At 40.6% G+C, this 11,208-nt stretch overlaps 1 protein-coding gene across 4 annotated transcripts in view; it reads right to left on the bottom strand.

Annotated features, from left to right (window-relative positions):
- Positions 1 to 554: 554 nt before the first annotated feature.
- The window catches only part of TEK (TEK receptor tyrosine kinase), a 156,516-nt gene continuing 145,862 nt past the window's right edge, over positions 555 to 11,208 (bottom strand). For all 4 annotated transcript variants that reach the window (XM_073021697.1, XM_073021698.1, XM_073021695.1 and 1 more), the window contains 3 exons: positions 10,291 to 10,387; positions 2,380 to 2,479; positions 555 to 1,542 (listed from right to left, as the gene is read on the bottom strand). In XM_073021697.1, the coding sequence (XP_072877798.1) occupies positions 1,468 to 1,542; positions 2,380 to 2,479; positions 10,291 to 10,387 (272 nt within the window). In that variant the 3' untranslated portion in view covers positions 555 to 1,467. The remainder of the gene's footprint in view (positions 1,543 to 2,379; positions 2,480 to 10,290; positions 10,388 to 11,208) is intronic.

Here is an 11,208-nt window from a genome sequence, read left to right as displayed (position 1 = left end):
TGCTGTTTTGGTTACTGTAGCCTTGTAGTATAGTTTGAAGTCAGGTAGGGTGATACCTCCAATTTTGTTCTTTTTGCTTAGGATTGTCTTGGCTATGCAGGCTCTTTTTTGGTTCCATATAAAATTTAAAGTAGTTTTTTCCAATTCTGTGAAGAAAGTCAATGGTGGTTTGATGGGGATAGCATTTGTTTCTATCAGTTACCCTATAGTAAAATTGGTTTCATTACATAGCACTGCAGTTTCCATGAACCTATCGATGGCATTAAGTGAGGACTCTATTTAACATTGTAACACAATTAAAAAGAATTCCAATTCTAAGCCCTTGGTTCACACTGGAACACTCCCAAAGGTGTACTTCCTGTTGCAAGAAAAAGAACTAGGCAGTAGAACACTTCTAGGAGAATTTTCAATCTGGTGAGTTTCAGATTCCGTATCTAGTGGAGTATACTTGCCAACTACTCTATGTGCTAGGGATGGATAATTTAAAGCATTTTTCTTTAAAGTATAATAAGGACATGTGGCAATAGCTATGAGACACACTCCTGGATGAGACGTGAGTAGGCAAGACATTTATTCACTCATGATATATCAGTGCAAAGTGTGCCTACAGTATACAAGGTAAACTCACAACTCATCAAAACTAAAACTTTTTACAATGTGCAATACATATAGGGATATTAATTCAATATATAAATGTCACATGTCTCCCAAATGTCACCCAGGCTTTCTGTTATTTCTTAAAATATACAAGTCAATATTACCAGAGAAAAGGAAAAGAAAAAAAAATCCCATTATCTTAAACTTATGTAAGATTCTTAGGCATGTAAGGAATGAGATTTAAGTCTATTTTTAGATGTTAGCATTCTGGACTGACTTGCAGGCTGTGGAAACACAAGACAGTTGTCACATGACTAAATGAAATGGGACTGGCTGCTACAGGCGAGGGATAAAATTGAGAGAGAGGAATCTGAGATTTTTCAGTCTCTTAAATATTAACCTATGTCTTGTTAGAATTCATATATTTCTCTCACTTAACCTGTGCTATCAGGGTCATTGTTAGGTTTATTAACAATATTTTACTTTGACACAGCAAAACATTGAATAGCATTCAATATAAAGGTAAATATCAAAATATCTAGGACAATAATGAGTTATGCATTATACTAATTGTACTCACGCCTTCCTGTGAAGTCCACATTTTAAAAAAATATATTATTGCATATGAAACCACAAACAGGCATTCTGATTTCAGCACATTCTTACTCAAAACAGTATATACAGTCGTATTAGAGTCAGAGCATACTATACAGATCCATGCATGGGATCTATAGTGGTGAAGGTCCCAGGTGTACAGCACATATGTACACTTCTATATCACATCTCGTGGCAGAGGCATGCTTTCTCAGCAGGTGTCAAGGGTCTCCCATGCCAGTGAAAGGGAAACAGAGGGCATACAGATGTTCTGTCCTAGGCCGCTTCTTCAGCAGAACAGTCAATTCCTGCATAAGTAAACTTCTCATAAAGCGTGGTATTCACATAGGTCTGGAAGAATGAGAATGGTTCAGAGACATAGGCTGCTTTGATTCCACCTCTGCCAGCGGCAGTTACAGCAATACCTTGGTTTTCTTAGTTTGTTTCAACTCAAAATACTAAGCACTTGGGGGATACTTTCTGGCCTCAGTCCCTCTGTTGTATTTGATGACTTTCTTCCTAAAATGCATCCCCTTGCCTTCTGCAAGTAAGATTTCATACTGTATCCTCAGTTTCTGAGCTTGCCTTTCTCACAGTGTCTTATTGGTACCTCCTAATGTGTTTAGCTTCTCTCGGGTTCCTTCCCCTGTCTGAATCTCATCTTCACATCTCTCTGTGTGATCTCACCTGCATCTCTAGTTGAATTACCACTTGGGTTTTGACTATTTCTTTAAATTACATTTACTTTTCTTTTGACTCCCAGATCAATATAGCCAACTAACTTCTAGAAATTTTTATGGAATTCCTGACCCTCCTCATAGTAACCTGCCGGTCAAGCCCTGTTGTCTGCTTGCTGTGTCCTCAGTCAAGTCACCCACTTCTGAGTCTATTTCTTCATCTGTAAAATTAAAAGGTCAGGCTATATGACTAAAGTTCCTTCTAGCTCTAATAGGCTAATTCTGTATGTTATTCCAGTGTGTACATGACTATATCCTGTATAGAAATCTTATTTCCCCCCAAAATTGTAACTTCTTCCAAGTTGCGGGGGTAAGGGGATATCCTTTGTTTCTATAATACTTAGGGCCATGTCAAGAAGAACTTCTTCAATTGTTTCAGTGTTTTTTATGAACCACCCTGGGCACATCAGGAATTCCAATTAAAGATCTCCTGCCTGACTTTAATACTCACCTTTCGTTCCTCCAACATTCTGTTTAAGGACACCAATATCTGGGCAAATGACGGCCTCTCGTAAGGCTTCTCCCGCCAGCATTGTCTCATTAGATCAAACCTTCGAAAGCAAAGAATTAAAGGGTTAATTCTATAACTGTGCTTCAGTCCTGGGCATGGCAGGAAGAGAGAAAAGAGAATGAAGCCAACCAATGCATGGTTATAAAGCTTAACCAGCAGAAGACAAAAGTACAGCACCTGGGAAGTTTCTACTAGGCCTCCCACCTCCCTAAGCAAGTCCCATTTCATCTCCCCATAGATTTAGTTCCTACCCTGGGTACTGTTTCTGTAGGATCTTGGTCTCAGCTATTACAGTCATCTAGAAAGAACTGGGTATGTGTCTATAGAAGCATTTCCCTTAGAATGCTGCATCTTTCAAAATGTTAGTGTCTCTTAAAAGGCCCATGCTCAAACTTGTAAAATGCCACCCATTGTATCCCCCTTTAAGAGGGAGGACTTTTAGAAGCACTGTCATTAAAAACAAAGCCTGTTTAACCAGGTGCTATGGACTCAATGTTCATGCCACCCAAAAATCATGTGTTGAAACCATGTGATGGTGTTTGAAGGTAGGTTCTTTGGAAGGTGATTAGGTCATGAGGGTAGAACCCTCATGAATGGATTCGTGCCCTTACAGAAAAGGCCTCAAAGAGCCCTTTTGCTCCTTGTACCACATGAGGACACAGCAGAAAGGTGGCCATCTATGAACCAGGAAATGGCTCACGGCCACCAAATCTGCCAATGCTTTGATCTTGGATTTCCCAGCTTTCAGAACTGTGAGAAATACATCTCTGTTGTTTATAAGCCACCAAGTTTATGGTATTTTGTTACAGCAGTCAGAAATAACTAAGACAACAGGTTTAACACAAAGTTTCCAACTTAATTGACCACAGAACTCCTTTCCCCTTGTATCATGTATTTATATCTTGCACAACACGTGAACATAGTTTAGGAAACACTGACTTAAGACAGTGCTTTCTCAATTGTGCTCAGAACTCCTCGTGTGATTAAAATGCAGATCTCTGGAACCTGCCCTAGACTTATAGAATCAATGACTGACAGTGGGGATCAAGAGCCCACATGCTGAACAAATGACTCCGGGAAATCCTATGTGCATAGAAGGCTATCAACCATTGGTTTAGGGTGTCACAGATCCCAGAACAGCTTATACTTTAACATAAGTTTCTTAAAGACTAAAACATCTTCTCACCCCTTATGAAGTGAATCTCAAAAGGTAGAATTTTAGGGACTGTCTAGTGATGGTCCAACTATGTCCAGGTTTTTCCAGGATGGTATGTATGCTTCTTATTCCAGTGATATTATTAACACCCTCCTTCACTCTTAGAAGTAGCCCCATTTAGACAATAAATTATTTGTTCAACCTAGGGCCTTGTAGTCTTCAAACATGTCAGTTAGCTTCTACCACGGATAGTTCTGGGAATGGTGGTATCACTACAGGTCATTATATTTCCCCTTGGAATATATCTTACTTTTGAAAGTAATCTTAGCAGAAGCAAGGTTCTAGGCAAGAAAATGTGTCTTCACCTTTTAAAAATTTTTTTATTATAAGTTCTGTGATACATGTGGAGAATGTGCAGGTTTGTTACATCCGTATACAAGTGCCATGGTGGTTTGCTGCACCCATCAACCCGTCATCTACATTAGGTATTTCTCCTAAGCTGTCCTATCCCCCAACCTGCCGACAGGCCCCAGTGTGTGATGTTTCTTTCCCTGTGTCCATGTGTTCTCGCTGTTCAATTCCCACTTATGAGTGAGAACATGTAGAGTTTGGTTTTCTTTTCTTATGTTAGTTTCTAGCTTCATCCATGAAAAGGACATGAACTCATCCTTTCTTATGGCTGCATAATATTCCATGGTATATATGTACCACATTTTCTTTATCCAGTCTATCATTGAACAGTGCCACAATAAACCTACATGTGCATGTGTCTTTATAATAGAATGATTTATAATCCTTTGGGTATATACCCAGTAATGGGATTGCTGGGGCAAATGGTATTTCTGGTTTTAGATCCCTAAGGAATCGCCACACTGTCTTCCACAATGGTTGAACTAATTTACACTCCCACCAACAGTATAAAAGCGTTCCTATTTCTCCACATCCTCTCCAGCATCTGTTGTTTCCTGACTTTTTAATGATCGCCACTCTAACTGGTGTGAGATGGTATCTCATTGTGGTTTTGATTTGCATTTCTCTAATGACCAGTGATGATGAGCTTTTTTTCATATGTTGGCTGCATAAATGTCTTCTTTTGAGAAGTGTCTGTCCATATCCTTTGCCCACTTTTTGATGGGGTTGTTTTTTTCTTGTAAATTTGTTGAAGTTCTTTGTGGGTTCTGGATATTAGCCCTTTGTCAGAAGGATAGATTGCAAACATGTTCTCCCATTCTGTAGGTTGCCTGTTCATGCTGATGATAGTTTCTTTTGCTGTGCAGAAGCTTTTTAGTTTAATTAGATCCAATTTGTCAATTTTGGCTTTTGTTGCCATTGCTTTTGGTGTTTTAGTCATGAAGTCTTTTGCCTGTGCCTATGTCCTGAATGGTATTGCCTAGGTTTTCTTCTAGGGTTTTTATGAAGTCTTTTGCCTGTGCCTGTGTCCTGAATGGTATTGCCTAGCTTTTCCTCTAGGGTTTTTATGGTTTCAGATCTTACATTTAAGTCTTTAATCCATCTTGAGTTAATTTTTGTATAAGATGTAAGGAAGAGGTCCAGTTTCAGTTTTCTGCATATGGCTAGCCAGTTTTCCCAACATCATTTATTAAATAGGGAATCCTTTTCCCATTGTTTGTGTCAGGTTTGTCAAAGATCAGATGGTTGTAGATGTGTGGTGTTATTCCTGAGGCCTCTGTCCTGTTCCTTTGGTATCTCTGTTTTGGTACTAGTACCATGCTGTTTTGGTTATTGTAGCCTTCTAGTATAGTTTGAAGTCAGGTAGCATGATGCCTTCAGTTTTGTTCTTTTTGCTTAGGATCATCTTGGCTATGCAGGCTCTTTTTTGGTTCCACATGAAATTTAAAGTAGTTTTATCTAGTTTTATCTAATTCTGTGAAGAAAGTCAATGGTAGCTTGATGAGGATAGCACTGAATCTATAAATGACTTTGGGCAGTATGGCCATTTTCACAATATTGATTCTTTCTATCCATGAGCATGGTATGTTCTTCCATTTGTTTGTGTCTTCTTATTTCCTTGAGCAGTGGTTTGTAGTTCTCCTTGAAGAGGTCCTTCACATCCCTTTTAAGTTGTATTCCTGGGTATTTTATTCTCTTTGTAGCAGTTGTGAATGGGAGTTCACTCATGATTTGGCTGTTTGTTATTGGTATATAGGAATGCTTGTGATTTTTGCACATTGATTTTGTATCCTGAGACTTTGCTGAAGTTGCTTATCAGCTTAAAGAGATTTGGGGCTGAGACGATGGGGTTTTCTAAATCACCAGTCATGTCATCTGCAAACAGAGACAATTTGACTTCCTCTCTTTCTATTTGAATAACCTTATATCCTTCTCTTGCCTGACTGCCCTGTCCAGAACTTCCAATACTATGTTGATGAATAGGAGTGGTAAGGAAAGGCATCCTTGTCTTAGGCCAGTTTTCAAAGGGAATGCTCCAGCTTTTTCCCATTCAGTATGATATTGGCATAAATAGCTCTTATTTTGAGATACATTCCATCAATACCTAGTTTACTGAGAGTTTTTAGCCTGAGGGGGTGTTGAATTTCCTTGAAGGCTTTTTTGCATCTATTGAGATAATCGTGTAGTTTTTGTCATTGGTTCTGTTTAGATGATGGATTATGTTTATTGATTCACGTCTGTTGAACCAGCCTCGCACCCCAGGGATGAAGCCAACTTGATCATGGTGGACAAGCTTTTTGATGTGCTGCTGGATTTGGTTTGCCAATATTTTATTGAGGATTTTCACATCAATGTTCATCAGGGATATTGGCCTGAAATTTTCTTTTTTGTTGTGTGTCTGCCAGGTCTTTTGGGATCAGGATGATGCTGACCTCATAAAATGAGTTAGGAAAGATCCCTCTTTTTCTGTTGTTTGGAATAGTTTCAGAAGGGATGGTACCAGCTCCTCTTTGTACCTCTGGTAGAATTCAGCTGTGAATCCATCTGGTCCTGGACACTTTTTGGTTGGTAAGCTATTAATTACTGCCTCAATTTCAGAATTTTTATTGGTCTATTCAGGGATTCGACTTCTTCCTGGTTTAGACAAAGGAGGGGGTATGTGTCCAGGAATGTATCCATTTTTTCTAGTTTATTTGCATAGAGGTATTTATAGTATTCTCCTGGATTCATTGATGTTTTTGAAGGATATTTTGTGTCTCTGTCTCCTTCACTGCTGCTCTGATCTTAGTTATTTCCTGTCTTCTGCTAGCTTTTGAATTTGTTTGCTGTTGCTTCTCTAGTTCTTTTAATTGTGATGTTAGGGTGTCGATTTTAGGTTTTTCCTGCTTTCTCTTGTGGGCATTTAGTGCTATAAATGTCCCTCTACACACTGCTTTAAATGTGTCCCAGAGATTCTGGTATGTTTTTTCTTTGTTCTCACTGGTTTCAGAGACCATCTTTATTTCTGCCCTCATGTCGTTATTTACCCAGTAGTCATTCAGGAGCAGGTTGTTCAGTTTCCATGTAATTGTGCGGTTTTGAGTGAGTTTGTTAATCCTCAGTTCTAATTTGATTGCTCTGTGGTCAGAGAGACTGTTATGATTTCCGTTCTTTTGGATTTGCTGAGGAATGTTTTACTTCCAATTATGTGGTCAATTTTAGAGTAACTGCAATGAGTTGCTGAGAAGAAGGTATATTCTGTTGATTTGGGGTGGAGAGTTCTGTAGATGTCTATTAGGTCCACTTATTCCAGAGCTGAGTTCAAGTCCTGAATATCCTTGTTAATTTTCTGTCTTGTTGATCTGTCTAATATTGACAATGGGGAGTTAAAGTCTCCCAGTATTATGTGGCAGTCTAAGTCTCTTTGTAAGTCTCAAAGAACTTGCTTTATTAATCTGGGTGCTCCTGTATTGGGTACATATATATTTAGAATAGTTAGCTCTTCTTGTTGCATTGATCCCTTTACCATTATGTAATGGCCTTCTTTGTCTCTTTTGATCTTTGTTGGTTTAAAATCTGTTTTATCAGATGGCAACCCCTGTTTTTTTTGCTGGGTAAATATTCCTCCATCCCTTTATTCTGAGCCTATGTGTGTGTGTGCACATGAGATGGGTCTCCTGAATACAGCACACTGATGGGTCTTGACTCTTTATCCTATTTCCCAGTGTGTGTCTTTTAGTTGAGGGCATTCAGCCCATTTACATTTAAGGTTAATATTATTATGTGTGAATCTGATCCTGTCATTATGATGCTAGCTGGTTATTTTGCCTGTTAGTTGATGCAGTTTCTTTGTAGCATCAATGGTCTTTAGATTTTGGTATGTTTTTGCAGTGGCTGGTACCAGGTTTTCCTTTCCATGTTAGTGCTTCCTTCAGGAGCTCTTGTAAGGCAGGCCTGGTGGTGACAAAATCCCTTAGCATTTGCTTGTCTGTAAAGGATTTATTTCTCCTTCACTTATGAAGCTTAGTTTGGCTGGATATGAAATTCTGGGTTGAAAATTCTGCCCTTTAAGTATGTTGAATATGGCCTCCACTCTCCTCTGGCTTGTAGGGTTTCTACAGAGAGATCCACTGTTAGTCTGACGGGCTTCCCTTTGTGGGTAACCTGACCTTTCTCTGGCTGCACTTAACATGTTTTCTTTCATTTCAACCTTGATTAATCTGACGATTATGTGTCTTGGGGTTGTTCTTCTCCAGGAATATCTTTGTGGTGTTCTCTGTATTTCCTCAGTTTGAATGCTGACCAGTCTTACTAGGTTGGGGAAGTTCTCCTGGATAATATCCCGATGAGTGTTCTCCAACTTGGTTTTGTTCTCCCTGTCACTTTCAGGTGCACCAATCAAACGTAGGTTTGTTCTTTTCACATAGTCCCATATTTCTTGGAGGCTTTGGTCATTCCTTTTCATTTTTTTCTCTAATCTTGTCTTCATGCTTTATTTAAGTTTATCTTTAATATCTGATATCCTTTCTTCCACTGGATCCATTCAGCTACTGATACTGTGTATGCTTCACGAAGTATTCATGCTGTGTTTTTTAGCTCCATCAGGTCATTTATGTTCTTCTCTAAACTGGTTATTCCAGTTGCAATTTGTCTAACCTTGTATCAACGTTCTTAGCTTCCTTGCATTGGGTTAGAATATGCTCCTTTAGCTTGAAGGAGGTTGTTATTACCCACCTTCTGAAGCCTACTTCTGTCAATTTGTCAAACTCATTCTCCATTCAGTTTTGTTCCCTTGCTGGCGAGGAGTTGTGATCCTTTGGAGGAGAAGAGGCATTCTGGTTTTTGGAATTTTCAGCCTTTTTGCACTGGTTTCCCCCCATTTTTGTGGATTTATCTACCTATGATCTTCGGATGGGATTTTGGTGTGGAGGTCCTTTTTGTTCATGTTGATACTATTCTTTTCTGTTTGTTTTCCTTCTGACAGTCAGGCCCCTCTGCTGAAGGTCTGCTGGACTTGGCTAGAGGTCCACTCCAGACCCTGTCTGCCTGGGTATCACTAGCAGAGGCTGCAGAACAACAAAGATTGCTGCCTGTTCCTTCCTATGGAAGGTTTGTCCCAGAGGGGCACTTGCCAGCCAGTGCTCTCCTATATGAGGTGTCTTGTCAACCCCTGCTGGGCTGGGAGGTGTCTCCCAGTCAGGAGGCACAGGGGTCAGGGATCTACTTGAGGAGGCAGTTTGTCCCTTAGCAGAGCTCGAGTGCTGTGCTGGGAGATCTGGTGCTCTCTTCAGAGGTGGCAGGCAGGAACGTTTAAGTCTGCTGAAGCTATGCTAATAGCGGCCCCTACCACTAGTTACTTTGTCCCAGGGAGATGGGAGTTTTATCTATAAGCCCTTGACGGGTGCTGCTGCCTTTCTTTCAGAGATGCCCTGCCCGGGGAGCAGGAATCTAGAGAGGCAGTCTGGCTCCAGTGGCTTTGCAGAGCTTGGTGGGCTCTGTCCAGTTTGAACTTCCCTGGGGTTTTGTTTACACTGTGAGGGGAAAACAGCCTACTCAAGCTTCAGTAATGGGGATACCCCTCCCCCAACCAAGCTGGAGCATCCCAGGTTGACTTCATACTGCTGTGCTGGCAGCAAAGAATTTCAAGCCAGTGGATCTTAGCTGGGTGGGATCCACTGAGCTAGACCACTTGGCTCCCTGGCTTCAGCTCCCTTTCCAGGGGACAGAATGGTTCTGTCTCACTGGTGTTCCAGGTGCCACTGGGGCAAGGAAAAAAAGCTAAAAAAAAAAAAAAAACTCCTGCAGCTAGCTCAGTGTCTCCCTAAACGGTCACCCAGTTTTGTGCTTGTAACCCATGGCCCTGTTGGCATAGGCACCAGAGGGAATCTCCTTCTTCTGCAGGTTGCAAAGACTGTGGGAAAAGCTTAGTATCTGGGCTGGAATGTACCATTCCTCCTGGCACAGTCCCTCACATCTTCCCAGCCCAAAAATGTATCTTTCTTAATGAAAAACTTCACGAATTTATTTCAGGTTTTTCTGCATTTGTTGCCCTTCCTCATTTCAACCTTCCTGAGAGTCATTAAATGCCTCCTAAATTTCTATGCCTGTAAAGCTAATACTCCTTGTGTATTACATAACAGTATTAGTATTGGCAACCCCCCCCCCCACTTTTATTCACCTATTTGGGATCTCTGTGTATCGGTGTTTGTGTATACCAGTTGACTTTGTTAAAGTCAGCTGGCCCCAGAAACACACAAGGGGAAGGAAGGTAAGACAAAATAGCCCCAGGATGAGGCCTGACTTACACCTCATCATCACAGTTCAGGGGTTTCTCCAGTCTGTAGCCCTGGGGCAGCTTCTCATAGAGTTCTGCACAAGTCATCCCGCAGTAGGGTGTGCCTCCTGGAAGACAAACAGTGCCACTCTAAGTCCTCTCTGGCACGAAAAGCAATGCTTCCTGTCCAGGGATTCTAAAGCTAAGGGGCCAGGAGGAAGACATGGTATGTCACAGGAGAGTGAACATGCTGCATGCCTCCCTTGGCAAACCCACCACTCATCAAAAGTGGACTTACACTACAGAGTATGCCAAAGCATCATCATTGCTTCAGGGGAAGGAACCACCCCCGGCTTCCTCAATTCAGTGCCCGTTCTCTCCCTAAGTATCCCCACACAGAACACATCTATTATACCAATAATATTAACCTTTTTTTCTGATTGGAAGCCTATAGTTTTATAATTCATATTTTATCAATTATTGTCCAGTTTTAATTATAAAAGCAATGCATATTTATTGTAGAATTTTTTTTTTTAAGTTCTGAGATACATGTGCCATGGTGGTCTGCTGCACCTATTGACCCATCATCTAGGTTTTAAGCCCCACATGCATTAGGTATTTGTCCTTATTCTCTCCTTCCCCCCAACAGACCTTGGTGTGTGATGTTCCCCTCCCTGTGTCCATGTGTTCTCATTGTTCAGCTCCCACTTATGAGTGAGAACATGTGGTGTTTGGTTTTCTGTTCCTGTGTTAGTTTGCTGAGGAGGATGGTTTCCAGCTGCATCCATGTCCCTGCAAAGGACATGAACTAATTCTTTTTTATGTCTGTGTAGTATTCCATGGTGTATATGTGCCACATTAAAAACATGAAGAATAAAATTATTACCTTTCTGTGTAGGGCCTTCTAGTTTTTTTAAATATGCAATATTGATAAAACTAGGATCAGTAT

This window comes from Chlorocebus sabaeus, chromosome 12 (genome assembly GCF_047675955.1).
Source record: "Chlorocebus sabaeus isolate Y175 chromosome 12, mChlSab1.0.hap1, whole genome shotgun sequence".
NCBI lineage: Eukaryota > Metazoa > Chordata > Mammalia > Primates > Cercopithecidae > Chlorocebus > Chlorocebus sabaeus.
Note: the sequence above shows the minus strand (reverse complement) of the source record. Positions and strands in the feature narration are given on the sequence as shown.